Source organism: Gouania willdenowi, chromosome 15 (genome assembly GCF_900634775.1).
Source record: "Gouania willdenowi chromosome 15, fGouWil2.1, whole genome shotgun sequence".
NCBI classification, from domain to species: domain Eukaryota; kingdom Metazoa; phylum Chordata; class Actinopteri; order Blenniiformes; family Gobiesocidae; genus Gouania; species Gouania willdenowi.
Genome location: NC_041058.1, coordinates 4,231,563 through 4,251,953, shown reverse-complemented (window position 1 = coordinate 4,251,953; position 20,391 = coordinate 4,231,563). Strand labels below are relative to the sequence as shown.

Here is a 20,391-nt window from a genome sequence, read left to right as displayed (position 1 = left end):
CTCCTCAATGTTGCATTAATGTTGTAAAGCAACAATAGAGTTATGAATTCTATACAATTTACCAGTGCTTATAAATTCAGTGAGAACAAAGAAGAGTTTAACAGCTCCTTTCTCTGTCCCAGAGCTCACTGCGTTTGTTTGTTCTTGCTTTTGTTCCAGCATTTGTTTAAGCATTAGTTCTACAGTTTGTTCTAGCACATGTCAGCATTCATTCCAGAGTTCGTTTGTTCTAGTGTTGGTTTCGGCATTTGTTTGTTTGATTTAGGCTGCGTTCGCACAGGTATAGTACTGGACTCAGGCCAAACGATTGGAGAACAGCTGATCATTTTATCACCTTGATGTGGCTCAGTTTGTGTTCCCAGCTCCCCAAACAGCCCCCAGCGTTAGTTTGTTCGTTTTAGCGTTTACTGTAGTTGTTGCAGCATTATTTATTTATTCCAGCTGTTTTTCTCCAGTGTTTGTTCTATAATCTTCAATGTATAGTTTGTTTGTTCTAGTGTTAGTTCTAATATTAGTCCTACAGTTTGTTTTCTTGGTTGAGGAGTCATTTTCATGCTTGTTCTCATGCGTGCTCTCACTTTTGTTCTAGTCTTTGTTCTAGTAATCTTTCAAGAGTTTGATTGGTTGTTTTTCTAGTGTTGGATTGGTTCTTCTAACGTTAGTTGAATCATTTATTCTAGTGTTTTTTTGCTTGGTCTAGCGTTCGTTTTCATGCCTGTTATCTTGCATGCTCTCGCTTTTGTTATAGCCTTTGTTTGAGTGATCGTTCAAGTTTGTTTGGTTGTTCTAATGTTGGTTGATTCAAGCATTATTCCTACAGTTTGTTCTAGTATTGGTTGGTTCAAGCATTATTCCTATAGTTTGTTCTAGTATTGGTTGGTTCAAGCATTATTCCTATAGTTTGTTCTAGTATTGGTTGGTTCTAGCAGTTAAATCATCTCCTCATCACTGCACTACTGCACTATTATCTCATTATTATTATTATTATTATTATTATTATTATTATTATTATTATTATTATTATCTTATCTTGTTATTGTTATCTTGCTATATTATCTTATTTAGTTTTGCATGTATTAGTCTAACTACTGTTTATATTTACGTTTATATATTTTTTTTTTCTGTTATTTAATGTTTACACTACTGGAGAGAGCACAGTTCACCAAGTCAAATTCCTCGTGTGTATAACTTACATAACTTGGCCAATAAAGTGGATTCTATTCTATTCTATCATTTATTCTCATATTTGTTTGCTTGGTCTAGCATTCATTTTCATGCTTGTTATCTTGCATGCTCGCGCTTTTGTTATTGCCTTTGTTCGAGTAATCGTTTAAGTTTGTTTGGTTGTTTGTTCTAATATTGGTTGGTTCTAACATTAGTCCTACAGTTTGTTCTAGTATTGGTTGATTCAAGTATTAATCCTACAGCTTGTTCAAGTATTGGTTGAAGCGTTTATTCTAGTGTTTGTTTGCTTGGTCTAGCGTTTGTTTTCATGCTTGTTCTCATGCGTGCACTCACTTTCGTTCTAGCCTTTGTTCTAATATAATCGTTCAAGAGTTTGTTTGGTTGTTTGTTCTAGTGTTTATTCTTGAGTTTGTTCTGAGGGGTATTCCATAAAGCGGGTTATGTTCAAACTCTGAGTATGTTCTGGCTCAAATGAGGGAAACTCTGAGTATCCCATTCCAAAAAGCGAGGTATGTTCTTCTCTGAGTATGTTACCATGGCAACATTGTCCGTGAACTAAACCTGGTCACTGGCAGGTTTTATCAAAGAAACCCTGGGTTTCTACCTGGCTCCGCCCACCTGAACACCGTTTCTTAACACTTTAATAAACCTTAACACTTTTCTCTGAAACACATTAGTAACATCACACACCACAGACGTGTTCACATCATTACTAATGTTGTGTTGCTTTACGTTTTTTTTTTTTGTTTTTTTTTTTTGTGCAAACGGTAGTTTTCTTTCTAACATTGTGGATGTAGATCATTAAGTGAAAGACACTGAGAGGTTGATCTGCATTAAAACATCTACTGACGTCTGTAGTAAAGTTCACTGGATACAAACCTGTGGATAATATAAAGGAGGAGATGATAATTTAAATAAATCCACTTTTAAGGCTCAATTGTTGTTTTATATTGTTATACAGTTAAATCTGTAGATCATGCATCTTTGAAGTTATGATGGCTCAGTGAACTGTGACACTGCGCTTGTAAGTGACGAGTTGCGGGTTCGTGTCCCGCTTCAGTGTTTTTTTTATGACATTTTTTAGGACGTTGAGATGACTCTGGCGACAATATTACATAAAAAATCAATATAAATGATGCGATATCAAGCGGCATTTACTGTCTTTATATCCAGTGTAACAGGAGGGCTCTCTATGTAGACATCCTATGCAGCTGACACGTCTCCTCTGACACATTTTATTCATATTATTCACCGCTCGTCACGTCACTGAAGCAATAAAGTGATGAAGTGACCAAAAAGTGTGACTAATTACGGGTGATTTAAGCCACTATAGTCACTGAAGACTGAACACACCTTTAGAACAGGCTCATATTCATCAAACACCGGCTTATTTCACCCATTACGGTGAATAAATCACTATTTTCCATTTGGTTGCCATGGCAGCTCGATTAAATCTCTGATCCATTGATGATGGCTTTTTGTCGCACGCGTGCACGTAAGTAACCCAAGGTTTACATACTCAGGGTTGATTAACCCACTTCAAACCAGCTGTAATGGAATCAGATACCCAGAGTTTCCCATCGCTGGGTATGTTGACCCAGAGTTTATGGATAGACTCAGAGTTTGTTAACCCGCCTTTATGGAATACCCCTCTGGAGTTCATTTCAGCATTTGTTTGTTTGTTATAGTCTTTGATCTGGTGTTTGTCTGTCCATTCTAGTATTAGTTCAAGCATTACTTTAAGCATTAGTCCTACAGTTTGATCCAGAGTTTGTTCCAGTGTATATTTAAGATGTTCCTGCCTTTTTTCAGTCAATTTGTTCTTCCGTTCCGCCTTTCTTCGTTCATTAAGTAATTTCCTCTTAAACAGGAGGAAATGGTGTTTTCTTGCACGTCCTGCGACACTCTCCCTCTCTGGTCTGCCCTAAACAGCCGCGGCCAACGTGTGCCCAGATGAGATAACTGGGTGCAGGCAGGGGGTGGTGTGTGTGTATGTGCGTGTGTGTAGGAGACGCACTGCCTTCTATGGAAGAAAAAAGAGGAAGAAAACCTGGAGCCGAGCCAAGTCTTTTTTGCTCACCGCCCCCCCTGACTCACTCCTCCTGTCATGTAGCGGGCCTTATGAAATGAGTCAATACAGCAAGGCAAAAAAACACACAGGCTGGAGTATGTGCACACGCAGAAATAGAAGAATATACGTGTGTGTGTGTGCGTGTGTGTGTGAGGAGGAGGGGGAATTATCATGGAGGAAAGACGTGCAGTGACTTTCTTCATCAAAACCTTGGCAGACGATCACAGGAGAGGAAGCTATTGTTGGAAGACACTCTCCTCATTCCCTTTGCACACACACACACACACCTACACACATGCGCGCACACACAAGCCCACAACTTCCACTCACACCCTCCTGCTTCCAAACTTCAGCTGAGTTTTCCGTCGTCGTCACGTCTTCTTTTCCAAAGTCACAATTAAAGATGCTGCACGTGTGTTTGAGGTTGAGCTGGAGAAATTATTTTGATTGGCAAACTTTATCTGAAGCCCGAGGGACTCTCAGTCCTCGGAACGATTTATCGGAAAAGTGCTTTCCAGAATGCACCTGGAGGGGGGCGCGTGGCCCCAGGGCGATTATTGAATGACCTCTGAGAGCACTGACTCCTGCTAACCTTCACACCCGTCAACAAATTACCTTCCTTGGGCGGGAGAAGTCACTGGGACGAGGAGGAGGAAGTGAAAATAGAGAGGAAGAGTTCAGTCCTGGCATAGTTTAATTGAATTAAAGATGTCCTGTTCCTCAGGTGAGGAACGTTGGCTCACAGCTCAAAGGCTGAAATTTTGGGTGTGGACCCAAACACTCCACGGTTTCATCAGGGTGAATACGGCATCTCACTGAGCAGGGGTTCTCAACCTTGGGGTCAGGACAGTTGCCCTCAAGAAACTAAGAATATTTGATGAACAATTTGAGCCCATTTTTGCTCATTTTTACCCTTTTTCTGCAACTACACCAAACGTACCATATTTTAACCTATTTTCCTCACTTTTTCTTGCCATATTTTTGCCTCTTTTAATGCATTTTTGCTACATTACTCCCATATCTTCCACTTCTCTATCAATTTTCAATGCCTTTTCTGCACATTTGTTCCACTTTCAAGACATTTTCAGCACTTAAAAACCCTTTCCACCACTTTTACCACCAAATGTCACATATTTTGACCCATTAATGTCATTTTCAACCTCTTTTCACTATATTTAATGCTTTTTTTAGTCAATTTAACTGCATTCACGATTTGTCACACCCACTATTTGCCAGTTTTAAGTAATTGTACCTACTAATTGTTCCAATATTGACACTTTGAACCCTTTTTACCACTTTTCTGTCTATTTTTGGCAACTCTAGTTTGCAACTTTTAATCACTTTCTGTGGTTTTTGAAACTCAATTTTTGGTCACTTTTAACTTTGTTTGAATGTTTTTTCATGTATTCCTGCCATTGTTAACTAGTTATTACTTAGTTATTCAATTGGTTAGTGAGTTTGATTCGTTGTTTAGTTGGTGCATATGTTCGATTGTTTGTCCATTAATTCCGTCCCTCCTTTGTCAGTCAGTACATCATTTAAAATGGTCGCTCAAATGTTTGTTTATTCCCTCCTTGCTTCATTCAATGGTTTAAGTTAGCTCTTACATTTAACCGTTTGTTCATTCGTAAGCTCCTCTGTTAATAAGTTAGTTATCTGGTTTATACTTTTGATTGTTCATTTGTTCATTCCTTAGCTTGTTGTGTTGTTCAATTCAATTCAACTTTATTTGTATAGCGCAAATTACAACAACGTCATCTCAATGCGCTTATCAAATTATGTTTTAACCAACTAGTTAGTTAGTCTTTGATTTAGCAAGTATATTTGATTGTTTGTTCATTTGTTCTTTCATTTCTTTCTTTGTCATTCATTAGTTAGTTGTCAGTTAGTTTATTGGTTTATTGGTTCTTTTGCTGATTGTTAATATTTTATTTTGTGAATTTGTTCTTTTTTATATGTTTGTTTGTCTACTCATTTATTAGTTGGATATTATCAGAACATAATTAAGATTATCTATATAACCTGCATTGATCACATTATTCCTCGTGCGTGCAATGTCATTGTCACGTACCCAGTCTGAATCTCAAGGCTCCCATTGGTCCTCTGTGGAAAGCCAGTGTCACCACATCTGTCTCCTCCGGGCTTCTTTCCAGGCTGCCCCACCACAGTCCCTCCAGGCCTCCGGCACAGCTAGGATGCTGAGAGAATGATAATGTCTCATCTGAAGCTACTTCCTCTGACACCAACGCCACGTCGATTGGCGTCAAACCCACATCAAAGAACATCAGTCGGTCCTTTCCTCCCACCACAACGGCTGCACCTGCAGGATGCCACGACAGTAGGGCGAGCGGCAGGGGGCAGCATGCCCGGAGAGTCACCCCCCGCCGCTGGTCCAACAGCACCAACCACGAGTCGCTCAAACCCAGCAGGAGAATGTTCTCCGAGGGGTGGCGGGAGCAGGAGATGGGGCGGGATGGGAGAGGGAAGCGAGCCAGGGACAGGCGGAGCAGCCGACCTCCAGAACAATCGTAAACACGAGTCTCAGCCCAGGACCCAGCCTCACAGGCTGGAGGTGTCTCCACCGTCAGGACGTGGAATGGCTTGAGGCGGCTGAAGCCACAATCCAGAAGATTCCCGTTAGTCCGGATAGAGCTGACCACCTGAGGGAAAAACAAACACCAGAATTATCCACACAATCAATACAAATATTTATACATTTTCTTATTCCCATGAAGAGGTTCTCTGTAACTTATGTAGACTAGTCTGGCTTTAGGTCCTAATTAAAAGACAAGGAACATTTTAATATATTTACTGACATGAGGTCAGTTGCTTTCTTAACCTAATGAGGAATATATCACCTTTACTTTGATATTTGATTAATTTCAGTCAAAAGTTGCATTTCAAAAACACAATGTAGGCACAAAGTCTTCATCTAAAAAGCGTAGAAAAATATTTGTCAGCTTTTCATTTGACGGTAGTAAACAAAGGCAGGTTTACAAAAGGGAAAGATATACAAATTTACGTAATACTACAGTAAAAATAATAAAATATACATAATTTATTACAATTTAGAAATGTCTGGTAGAACTTTCAAGTTGGCCAAAAAAAACTCAGCAGATGCCTCTGCGGAAGATTGACAGTTGGCAGTCGAAGCATGTCAGGAGATCAATGTACATTTCAAAGTAAATTGAATTCAATAAAACAACTAAATAAATAGACTTCTGAAGAGGGTTGAAAACATTCAGCTTATAAGATCATCAGTTGATCACTTTTGGTCAATGCACTTTCTAATTTAACTCACTCCACGTCTTTATTCATGGCCTCAGCTTTTCCTCATATTTACTTCATGATGACCTCACACTCGCCTTCACACGAGGGCTTTGAGGTGATGTCATCGTCATAAGAGGCCCCCTTGGATGATTAAATGCACTATAATAATCAGCAGGATTGCATGTGTGAGAGACGGTGAAATCCTTCTGCATCAACTCTGAGGTGGAGAACAAATGAGTGACAATTTATTTTAGCCTCTAGTTCGATGATTGTAATGCCTCTTAATTTAGATTCAGGCAAATTAAGCTTACTCCAGCCATTTAGGGGTGTACGTTTGGTGCACATATTGACAGAAAAATAAAAAACTCTTAAAAATAAAGACAATTAATGAGGAAAAATCTAAAAATAAGTCGCACCTGACTACAAGCCGCACGGACAATTTGAATGTGGTTGTTTGAAGACTTCATGTCCAAGGCATTACACATTTCATAGTTAAAACCTTATTCATTGTCTATTTAAATGCATACAAGGTAGTGATGATATTATCGGTCGACACTCAACAAAAACACTTAGCTGTCAATCAATACAACTAATAATAATGGTCCATGTTTAATTCAAGGTTAGTCCCGCCTTCTCCCTGAGCAGGACACAGTTTGTCACTCAGCGATAAACAACCTCCTCTATTTACCTGCAGCAAAAGCCAGAAGCTTAGTGCAGCACTGACACAGAAAAGAAGCATTTTTATGGAGATAAAATTAGGAAATCTGGAGATTATTCAACCAGTGGTCAAATCCAGGATGTTGATTTTGGTTCTTGGCCTCCCAACCTGGGCTGACAGTGACAGAAACAGGGCCGAGTCACGGGTGGCACCTTGGATAAAACGTCCACGAGAAGCCAGAGCGAGCGTGTGGATGACAGGAGCAGCTCCACAGCCTTTAAAAGGGAAGATTTCACCTCAGCAAAGCCTCCATCACAGCCCTGCTTTGACCGTGGCAGCTCTGTCTAAATGAGACTATTTCTTTTTGCCGTATAGACAGAAAGGGGGATCGGCTGCTCGCCTGCCTTCTTTTCCTTTTCCAAAGCTGCTCGGCCCAGTTTTTTGGCAGGCATTGCCAAAAAGGGACTTATAGCGGGAGAAAGGCAGGGCTTTTTTAGCCCGTCTGTGGTCTGCAGCCGGAGAGAAGCAGATGACTGTCCCCCTAAAAGCTTTTTCTCTCCTGTCTATAATCCCTCAGAGCCAGCTCCTGCTGCTCCCCGGGGGGTTGGTGATCACTGGGAATGTGTGGAGGCCTGATTTGTGGGAAAAGTGGCGTATCCTTGGTTATGTCACTGTTGTACATGCATTAAATAGACATTAAATTAGGCGGACATTGTAAGGCGAGGACATGAAAAGCATAAGATGAGATGTATGTTGAGGACTAAAGGCGAGAACTGAGAACTTTGTTTTTCCTTGTATATCATTGAAAACAATAAAATCACATCAGTGTTGTCTCTCCTGGTCTTGTTTGTCTCTTGTTAGTCTTTTTTCTTGTTCTCACAACACGTTTAAAGCAGAATTTAGTCACAAAAGAGTCAATGATGTGGTGTAATTTGTTAAAGAGCTGATGTACAAGCAGTTGTAAGAGTTACAGTTACTAGTATTATGGATCAACTAGTGAACGTGTTATCTTGTGACCATGACAACTCTGAACTTTGATTGCTTTATGATGTTGTGTGAGCTGGTGTTACAGTTGGAATAGTGACCATGTTATTTTGTGATTGGTTTCTGAGTGAGGATGTGCAATACGTTAATGATACAATGATTTATCAGTCCATAATTGCATAGTTCCCTTTTTAAAATCTCAATTACACATAGCATAACATAGCCACACCCCTTTTCCCCTTTGAACCGGCACAACTAGCCCGGCTACGTGCTAAGCTAACACAAACAACAAGAAAAAGACACAAATTAACTCAAAAAATGACAAACTACCAACAAAAACACAAAACGATGATAGAGACACCAAAATTATGAATGAAACACACAAGACAGCACATATCCCATCTTTTTTCCCATTTTGTGAAATATTTATCGTTGTGATAATTTTTATTGACTTTTGATTTGAGAAAGTATTGATTTAAATAAAAATAGATAAAAAAAACTAAACATTTCCAAGTATAATTATTATATGGCATAATAGATTGGCTATAAACATATTGATATATAAGGAGGTAATAGATAATTGATGAGTAATAACTCTAGCATAACTGGCATAACTCTTCACAGGGCTTGTTTGTATTATTCTTGAAGCTATATTGAATATATTAATTAAGGTTTCACATATCAGAAGTGCTGTATGGATTTATATAAAGTGTTGACTGCACTTGTGTCCCTGAATTTATGCCCAGTGGTGTAAATGTTGGTAGCAGCAGCAGAAATTCAGACTGAGATTTAGAGGATCTCCTAATGCCCATTAAAGCCAACGCAGCGGCATTCGGACGCTCGGTCATCTTTATGGCCGCGTGCTTCATGTAAACCCAGCAGAGGTAAGCAAAACAGCCCGACGGCAACGCAGCTGATTATGAGATTAACGCTCACTGAAGAACAGAAGCGGTTCGGATCTGTCAGAGGCAAAAAGCCTCTAAACTGTGCAAACTCATGTTGCTGCGATCAGTGAAAAAAACAAAAAAACAGATTAGTGATGAGACGGTGGGACGACTGTGTAAGTTACACGTGTGATGGTGTGCTTCTACACACACTGGTTTGATTGGTTTATGGGTCAATCTGTGTACTGTGTGTGTGCAAGCTGAACGAACAGCCTAAACTGACGCAGACGGACATCAAAACTACTATTAAACATCAAGAAAGAGTTTTGAATATGTCCCCTCATATTCATCTTATCATTGTATGGGTTATGGTTAAGAGTGTTATGGTTTAAGTAGTGACAAAGTTATCTTGTGACTGTTTATATTTTATTTTTTACAGCTGTCATGTTTACTGTGCTTTTATTGTATTGTAATGTAAAAGCAGTTCATATTAATGTGAGCACTAAGTGGCAGCATTAAAGCCTCACTTCTGTCACTACTTACATTGATCTCCAGTTAAACTGTTACACCTAACATGTAAACTGCTACCTTTAGGCGTTTTTTCTCTCTAAAACCTTCCTCCTCAGTTCTTCTTCCTTCCTTAGATTCAAGCTGACTAGGGGGCTGCTGATTTGCTTGATAATATTTGATGTTGTACTGGTTTTGAACCTTAATTCCTTTAAAACCAGTTTTATAACTATATAGTTTATCTTTATTATAACATGTTAAGGTTTCATTTATTCAGACGACTGTTTTTCAGGAAATTTACTGTGATCTCCTGACATGTTTCAACTGTCAACTGCCAGTCTTCTCCAGCGGCGTCTGCTGTTTGCTTTAATGTGTCCTTGACTTCTGCGGAATAAGTTTTTTTTGTCTTCTTTTGAATGATATGCTGAGGTTTCATTTATTCAGACAACTGCAATGTTTGCTAACATTTACGGTCTTGTGGCATATTTCCAGATGTGTGTTTATAATTTTGCGTGAAAATATTTGATAAATTGACCTAAAAATGTACTGTGTTACTATACCTGTGAATATGCAGAGATGATGATGAGAAAGGATAAAGAACAAAGAGAGAGAGAGAGAGGAGAGAGACAGACAGGATGGAGACGAGGAGACAAAGATGCAAAGAGCAGAGAGGGACAGACAGACGGACATAGAGACAGACCTGCTACCAGTAAGTAGCTTTCTACTGGTTATTGGTTTCAGTGACTGGTCAAAACTATTCTTCTCCTTTCTTCTCACCACCTTTTCTCTCCCTCCGTGGCGTGAAAGATAAAGCGGACGGACCCAACTGTGTGGCTGGCCCTTGTTCACAGCAGTGGCCTTTTCAAGCCAATTTTCCAGCTCACGGAGCAGAGAAAGCGTGGGGGAGACGGAGAGTGGAGGGTTGGTGGGGTGGGGTGGAGGGGGGACGTGGTGTTTGGATACTGAGTGGCACCGCAAAGTTTTAGGAATGTGAAGCCGACTATTGTCACATCGGTGATTATAGTACTTAGCAATGCACCGATATGGATTACAGTTTTACCACTAAAACATGACTTTTACTGCCTTTCGTTACAGACGTATACATAATAGATGTGTTCCTGTCAAAGTGAAACGACTCGATGTTCAAACTAGAAACAAATCTTCCACGCGGGCACTTTAACATGCAGCTTTTTAACTGGAAAGACGAAAAACGACACCCCAATGAGGTTTAAAGCATTTTCTGACAGTCTATGCAGTTTCATATTCCTTTCCATAACACTTTATTAATAAAGAGAAGAAACTAAGTAACGTTTTCCCTCTGACTTAAACACATATTTCTGGGAGAACAGTTAAAAATTACTGAAATAACTCTCCTAAACATTGCTGTTAAAGCTAAAACCAACCAGAATGGGACATCTGTGCAGCGGCCGTTTCATATTCCTTCTATACGCCATTATTTTCAGGTGACCGATGTAATGACAACTTGACAACTTTTTTATTCATATGCACTTATACAAACAACAACTAATAAATATATAAATATAGTTATTTTACATATATATATATATATGATATCAAATAGGATAATATACTGTAATATTTAATATTAAATTATAAAAAATGAAGTACTGTATAAATAAAGTCCAGATGTTGGTTCTATTGGACAGTGAAACATTAAAAAGTAAAATTATGTACTTCTTCCCACTACTTTTTGGAAATGTAAATTGATTTGCGAAATTGTGTTGAGAATATTTTTGTTTTCTTTGTTTCATATGATATTCTGTTTATATGTTTGAAATAAATACAACTCCAATCAAATCAAAATGTACTAATCAATGATAGATGTACTTTTGGTCATATTTGTGTATACCTCGTCTCAAAATAGAATCAACAAAAAATACAAGTCAACACCGGGTTGGGTGAAAGCATAGTTTGCTTTTGTGTATTTCACATTTGAAAAGACATTTTTTTCATTTCTAAAGATGATTCAAAAACTTTGTTCGGATTTTAAAGCTTTAATAACAGTTGTTTCGTTTGTCTGCTAAATGATTAAGACTCCTTCTACTTTTGGACTAAGAAAACAAAAAAGTAGGAATAGGTGATGTATTGATATAAATATATTTTTTGTGATTTTCTTCTATGCAATGCGTGAGTGAGACAGTATATATTAATTAAATTGATAAAGTTTTCATTCAAAACTTATTTTGAATGCTAAAAACCAAAGACTGGACCACTGAATAATATCTAGATAGGATTTTTGGTTGGTATTGCCCGGCCCTAAAGAATATAGAAGGATAATATTATATTACAAAAAGTTGGTCTATCTCTGTATGAGAACTTTTGATGCCTTAAAAGGTCAAAGTGTTAATTTAAACCCTAAATCCATGTTAAATGTTGTTTTCTTCATAAATCAGCGTTACTTTATTGCTTCCTCAGCACTCCTATTTGATGTTCCAACACGTCTTTAAGTCTTTAACAAACAACATTTCCACTGTAGCGTCTGAAAGGAACAAACAAACCACTGATTATTAATTTGCACTTCTTCTCTGATGCTCAATAACAACTGAAAGACGGCAGAATTCACTCAGACGTCAATCAAACGACTACAGAGGGACTGTTTGCTGACAGATAACAGGTTTAAAAACAAAGTGTTTTCACAAACAAGCAGCAAACCAGTCAGTTCAAATCTTCTCTGCAGTCAGATTAATACATTCCACTGAAGAGCTCGTGTTTGTTTGGAGGAAAGCATGAAGGGAGGATCATTAAAAATGTTAACCAGCTGCATTAAAAACTCAACTACGAGTGTTTTCCTCTCCCTCACGGCTCCACTTATCAGCGTGGGGAGGGCGGAGGGGCTGCGTTACGAATTAAGACCACATAGGGAAAAAAATCAGACTTTAAAAATGCTGAGAGACTGGCGAGAAAATTGGCTTAGTGCCGCAGATAGCGAACTGAACAAAAGGAACATATATATGAGCTTGAAGTGATTGAAGTAGCTGGCGTTGCCCGATGTGCGCCCGCCGTTTGATTCCCGCCACGGCTCTTACATAAAGTGCTCGCTTAATTTCACACCGCGCATCTGAAAAAATGACAACAAACACTTTCATTAGAGGCGCCATGGCACAGCCCGTGAACACACTTTAATGTGGTGGAGGCGAGGAGAACCGAAGTTGGAGAGGGCGGAGGGTGGAGAATAGGTGAAGCTGAGATAAAAGTGGAGTCCAAAAAAAACACAAGCAGCCAAATAGCATCTTCCTTTGATTATTTCAATATTCATGAACCCTCCCGCCTCCTCCCGTCCCTCATCTGTTTTCCTCCATTGGCAACGCTCCTCGTGCTCCTCTCGCACATACAACTCTCGCTGCTCTGGCGTGGTTAACGCTTTGCATATACTTACCGGCGTACGCGAGGAGAAGCTAAGCCCGGTTCAGTGATTTGAGGTCTTTCATGTGCTTGTTGGCGCGGGGCCAAAACGCAGAAGCGGCTCATGGGTGAGTTTAGCCAGGGGCCACGGAGATGCGAGAGCGTGTGGGCGTTTCCCCTCACGTAAATCGTTAGCTTAGCGACTTTCCTTGTACCTAAGGTAAAGTGTGACACGTACATCTACGTACCAACTGCAACATGCTCACGTGCCACTTGGGGTACACGTACCTCTGGTTGGGAAACCTCAATCTAAACATGATTCATATAATATATTTAAGTAACATGATTAGTCGCAGTGAAAAGGCAACAAGTAATGCAGGCAGTACTCTTAATGCAAGTAGGGGGCGCTCCTGAGCCCAAAGGTTCTTTCTCGTAATGGACGTTTTTTGTGTAACAGACACTTTAGGAATCTCGACCAGTTGCATCATTTTTATTCCAACACTTTTGTCATAATGGACATTTTTGCTAAAAGGGAAATATTTTGTTCTCGGGGACGTGTTTATCTCTCACAAACATTTTTATCGTAACGGACCATTTTGACGTGATGGACTTTTTGGTCTTAATGGAATTTTTTATCGTAGAGGACATTTTTGGTCGTGAAGGACAATTTTTGTTGCAATTTAAATTTTTGTCATACCAGACCTTTTTTAGTTAAAATGTTCTTATACCAAACATTTATGTCTTAACTAAAAATGTTTTGCGTTATAAACATCTTTTGCGTAACTAACATTTTTTTGCAGAAGAGTTTTTTTGTGTAACTAGCATTTTTTGTTGTGACAAACATGTTTTGTGTAATAAACATTTTTTGCGTAACTAACATTTTGTCGTAACTAACATCTTTTGTTGTAACTAACAAATTAAGCGCAGCAATCATTTTGTTATAGAGGACTTGTATTCTATGGAACATTCCTGGTGTCTTCTCTTCCTGAATCTCAACAGTTACGGTTACATTTCTTAAATACTTTGATTACTATTCAGCCTGTTACTCCTCTTTGAGTTTGTTCTATCTTGGTTAAAGTTGTGTGTTTTAACCCATTGTGTTGATGTGTTTACATGTGTTTTCGTACCCTGAGGCCTTCAGAATGTGAGCAGTTGATCAGGAACAAGTTTCTCCTCTGCTCCTCTGATGATGTCCAAGGTTTCAGCTCCTCCTCCGTGGGTTCCTCATGGTTCCACCAGCAAAGAGCCAGATCCTGTGGACGGTTTAGGGCCACACATCTGTGAACCAGACGACTGTCCGCCTCCAAATACACCGACTGGAAACACACACACAAAGCCTGGGTCAGTACAGATACAGACAAGATTTGTTGCATCATCTATCCACTCAAACATCATCGATAGTGTGAGTTTTAGACACACAAAGCAGCACAAAGGTGGTGGAAGTACTGAAACCCTTTATGAAACGCTATATTTATTTCAACTAGTGCAGTGCCCGTAGGAAGTACGTCTTGCTATAGAAAAGTGGGAGGTTAAGTAGCTTTTTCATGGATAGTTTACATGGGAGCTTTAGTTCCTTTTTAATTCAGAATAAAAGTTAAATCCTCTTTAAACTGACCTTGTAAACACTTAATTCCGAATGCAAATGTAATTCTGAATTAAACACAAACACACACACACACACACACACACACACACACACACACGCACACACACGGTTCACCCAACGCGAGCAAAAAGTGAAGCCACCCCAGCGGAGTGGTGGCGTTGCCCCGGCCATGAAGCACCGTTCCTTGAGCCCCCCTGTCTCAGCTCTGCTACAACACAGAGCCTCTGCCCGGCCCGCTGCGAGCACGGGCACACACACATGCATAAAATTGTCCGCTCCAGGTGGAAAATTTTATGAAATAATTTATTAACAGCATCATTGCAGTCCAAACAAATCTGACGTTGCACACCCTTGAACCAAGCAGCAGCCATGTTGAAAGTCTCAGCTCTGTCTGTCCCTGCTGAACCGCAGATATATTTGAGCCACACACACACACACACACACACACACACACACACACACACACACACACACACACACACACACACACACACACACACACACACACACACACACACACACACAGAGATTCCTTGCTTTTATCGATAGATAGATAGATATGTTAAGGTTTAATTTATTCAGACAACTTTAAAAGTTGCTGAATAAATGAAACCTTAACATATTATTCAAAAAAAGAAGACAATGAACTTGCTGGAATTATGTATTTGTTTAAAATTTCAAGAATAGTTGCTTTTAAAAGTACTTACTGGTAAATATTTATATACTTTATACAAATACAAATAACCAAGTACAAAGTACTTTCATAATATATAAATTCTATTTATTTGAAGCAAAAGAAAATCAAAACTTTTAACGAGACAATAGAGGCATTTTAATAAGAAAAACATGCTAGGGCAATATTTGTTGGAGAAAATGACATAAAAAGCATTTCACCTTTGTTTTATATTTATTATTTTATCTATATCATTGTACATTTATTAAATATTATATATTTAAAATCTATTACACTATAATTGTTTTATTTATTTCTGCTACCATTTTATTATGCAATATATCTTACATTCTAAATTACAATTATTATATTTCTATGCAGCATTATCCAGGCTAAAAATCCACATTTAGAGCGCTCTGCCGTATTGGCCACATCCTCAAATTTAAATCACAACAATTGTGTCCTATACGACAGAAAATACGGTAGTACTAGTACTAGTATATCTAATTTTAATTATAATTATTTTTTTGATAAACTGTGAGGATTCAGTCACAGTTAAGACACAATACAATAAATGACACTTTAGGTATTACAATATTTGCGTTTTAAACACATACGCAAATTGTTTGCTTCTTGACCCAGGAATGGGACGTAAACCACGCCTACATCAGATTTCTGACCAATCACGTGAGAAAACCAACTGATATTAAAGTGAAAAACCTCAGTTCTGATGAAGCCATGTGGGAAACTTTACTGTAAGCTCAGCTGGGTTCAGTCATGGCAACTTTGAACGCACATAGTGAAACCCCGCCCCCTTTGATATCTTTGATTGTTTCTCCTTCTTTATTAACGTTTGTGTTTTTTCTTCTTCTGTCGGTCATGTTGTAAAAGTGATGTGCATATTTTTGGGACGCTCCGCCGCGCTCTATGGTTCAAACCAAAGATGTGCAGTAATGAGGCCTCGTGGCACTGAAGCAAAGACACACACAGACATACACAAACAAACAAACTCACAAATACGGGTAAATTCACATGTGCACTTTGTGTGTGTGTGTGTGTGTGGACAGAAAGTTGTGAACATTCAGAGTGCAGAAACACACACAAACATACACGCACACTTGCACTCACACAAACATGGCTACACAAAAACACACAATATAATGCTACAAAACAAAAACAACACAATTAGAATCTGGGGTGGATAAAACGACATACATGTGCATGCACGCACACACACACGCACGCACGCACGCACGCACGCACGCAGGCGCACAAACACACACAAAGGCAAACACGCAAACGTTAGTTAACACAGAAACACACATGCATGCACACAAACACAATCATATGTACATGACACACGTCTACAAAAAAACACACAAAATTACACAAACACAAAAAAATATATACATGTGCACAAACACAAAAAAATATATACATGTGCACAAACACATACACACACAAACACACAGGAACAAACAAACAAACAAACGTGCCACTGCATGCGTGTTAACACACACAAATGCACACACACAAACACATACGGTATAAACATAAAAACATACTGTACGCACACACAACACAATAAACACACTCACACAAACAATCACAAATGCATAACATTACATATTAGGAGGCTTTGTACTTAAACAAACACGCACACAAAGGCGCACAAACACTACTTACACTTACAACTAACAACTGGGTGTGTGCATACACTACACACGCACACAAACAAACACTATACCAAACATACACAGAAAAAAAAACACGAACACGCGCACACACACACACACAAGGTGGATGGGCTCCGTGTTGGACAGCTTGTTGTAATGTTAGAATCCCAGTAAACAGTCCCACAGTGAGAATGTGGGAACACATCCTCTGAGTGTGTGGGAGTCATGTCGGTTTGTGAGGCAGTGGTCCATGTCTGCCCCCCCCCCCCCCTTCACTATGTTATGGACACAAACTGATGGAGGTGCGCGCACACACACACACACACACACACACACACACACACACACACACACACACACACACACACACACACACACACACACACACACACACACACACACACACACACACACACGCACACACACACACACACGAACCTGATAATGAAAGGAACAAAAGAGGAGGGAGAAGATCAATGACAGATTAGAAATAGAAAATAAAACCTGTAAAATCACTGGGTTAATAACGCACTCAGATCCCCTCCCTTTATCATCACCCCCCCAGAATCTAAACCCTGAACCCTCTCTGCTCCTCTGGTCTGTTCTGCTGCTGTTTGCTGGTCAGCAATAATCAAAAAACACTTTTTGTGGACCGGATTAGTTTAGCCACCCCCTATTCTCCAGCTTAGCCCACTGGACCATAGTGACGTGCATGTGTGTGTGTGTGTTTGTAGCAGAATGCGTGCACATGCATTGTCGTGTGTGTGTGTGTAGAGGAGGGGGTTCTTATCACAGTCTGTGCTTCTGAGATACACACACACCTGCATGCACACACCTGAAAATAAATACACACAACAGCACACTCACATACACCTATTAACACATGTACACAAAGACAAACTTACACACGCAAAGATACACAGAATAATGGTCAAGGGTTGTTTTACACCCAAAACACAAGTATAAATGTGTGCTAAGTTATTGCAATAGGACGCAAACCACACTTTTGGGACTAAAATATTTTTTGCATTAGCATAAACTAGCATTAGCATTACCCAGCACTAGCACTAGCATTAGCTAGCACTAGCATTAGCTAGCACTAGCATTAGCATCAGCTAGCACTAGCACTAACATTAGCATTAGCATTAACATTAACTTAGCATTAGCTTAACCTTAACTTAGTATAAACATGAACATTGACTAGCCTTAGCATAACATTAGCCTAGCATTAGCATAGCAATAGCAATAACCAGGCATTGCATTGCAACATTACACTCACATACACATAATAAAACACGTACACAAAGACAAACATATACAGAGATACACAGATTACACATAATGGCCAAGGGTTTGTGTGCATGTTCATGTAACAATTTAATGTATTGTGTATTTGTTTATCAATTAAACAAAATGAACATTATATATATATATATATATATATATATATATATATATATATATATACTATATAACACTATACTTAAGAATCTGCAAAGCATTCAGTTAACATCTGAAACTTCACTCTCTTGTGTTTTACATTAAGTTGGATGTTTTGCAGGATAAGCAGTGACATTAAAATATTTTTTTCTACCTTGATCTCAGCGAGGTTGAGTTTCTCTGTGTGTTTTTCTGTCTTTGGAGAGTCCTGGTTTCTCTTCAGGTAAACCACGCTCACATGACTCTGCTCCAGGAAGGACAGAAGTACCAATCGGTCGCTCAGCACGGCTGGAGACGAAAGGACAAGACAAGACATGCAAACATCATGTCAAAGAGCAAATAAATTAAAAAAAAACCTTCATAAACACACAGAATGACAGAAAAATACACAAAATAATATAAACCAATAGAAAAAGAAAATACACGCATTACAACAACAAAAATAAATAAAAAATGACTCCAAAAACAAAAAACTACAACAAAAATCACAAATTTACTCACAAAACAGAAAAGATGACTACAAAATACACAAAATTATTCTAAAAATACACAAAAATCACTCCAAAAACCGAATACGAGAACAAAATGCACAAAATTACTCTAAAAATACACCTTATGACAATACAAATACACAAAAAAAACTCCAAAAAGAGAACATGATAAGAAAAATACACAAAGTGACAGAAAAATATACAAATGAGAACAAAAATACACAAAATCATTCTAAAAATACACATTACAAAAACAAAAATGACTCCAAAAACAGAATACGTCAATAAAATAACAACAAATTACCTCAAGAAACACACAACAAAATCACCAATAAAACAACAACAAACACAAAATGAGAGAAAAATATACAAAATGACAAAAACATAAAACTTTGCTCTTTCCAGTGTTAATGCTCAGATTGGTCAATATTTTAAATGCTGACATGAATGTTGACCATGTGGCCCTCAGGTCAGACAATCACAATTGTGGGCCCCTTCCATTGAAGGTTATGAAATCTCATCCGGTGAAACTTTGCTGCAGAAAGATGGACGCTCCGAACCTGCCTTCCTTTGTTGTTTCACATCTAAGAAATGTCTCAGTCTGCTCTTCTGTCCACACGTACCACGCCATGTTTTCTCGGACAAAAGTGGTCATGTGGCCAGGTACGTCTCGTCCTATGGCGTGTAATTGCGTGAAAGCTTTTTTGAGATATTTTAATGGTTTTTTTTTTTGCGCATTTCCAAAGGTAATGTAAACGCAGCTAGAGGTATAATTTTTGTGCATCCTTACTCTTCATCCTTTTCCGTCGCCCCTCCCTGCTGTTGTTTCCTGTTCCTCCTCCTTATTGCAGAAAAACATGCAAAACTCTTCAGTAGCTGCTGCGTTGAAACGCTGATTAGCATTAAGGCCCCCCCTCCGCGTTGGAATTAATCTGTTTATGAAACCAATTAAAAGCCGGGTGTTACACATGTCTCTCAGATATCTGCTTTGAGTCTGTGAGCAAGGCTGCACCCCAAGATTTAGAAATCTAACCGCCAATTAACCACGCCACACACACACACACACACACACGTGTATGTGTATTTATAAACATGCGTTTACTGGGATGATTACACTTCAAGTCATCTCCTTTTAAATTAATATGCAAATATTGTGAATAAACAAACAGTGTAAACAGGGAAGCCGACATGTTGAATGAGGCCAGCGTGTCCGTGTGCTGAAGTTGGATTATAAATCAGACACAACAAATAAAAACATTGGAGGCTTAAAACGGAAAAGTAGAGACATTAAGGTTTAATGCAGTGGTAAGCGTCTTTGTAATAGATTACAGACAAATCGAGTTAAAGGCAGTTTAGTATTGATCTCAGTGGGTGTCTATAAACGGGATTATAAATAATCCCATTCATTTCCAAATGAAGGGACGCACACAGTCTGAGACAGGTGGCTGATCTGACCCCACGTGCACGTGCACACACACACAAACAAAATAAGACAAATACACACACACACGATACCATACATACGCAAAAACACACACACAGAAACACACACTTACACAAACAGTATAACACACACATGATAT

The 20,391-nt window shown here is 38.9% G+C and overlaps 1 protein-coding gene across 1 annotated transcript in view; it reads right to left on the bottom strand.

Annotated features, from left to right (window-relative positions):
* Positions 1–20,391, bottom strand: part of wdpcp (WD repeat containing planar cell polarity effector) — a 75,697-nt gene that overhangs the window by 6,354 nt on the left and 48,952 nt on the right. The window contains exons 10-12 of the mRNA XM_028468909.1: positions 18,472–18,605; positions 14,050–14,238; positions 5,328–5,916 (exon numbers count right to left, since the gene is read on the bottom strand). Of these exons, the coding sequence (XP_028324710.1) occupies positions 5,328–5,916; positions 14,050–14,238; positions 18,472–18,605 (912 nt within the window). The remainder of the gene's footprint in view (positions 1–5,327; positions 5,917–14,049; positions 14,239–18,471; positions 18,606–20,391) is intronic.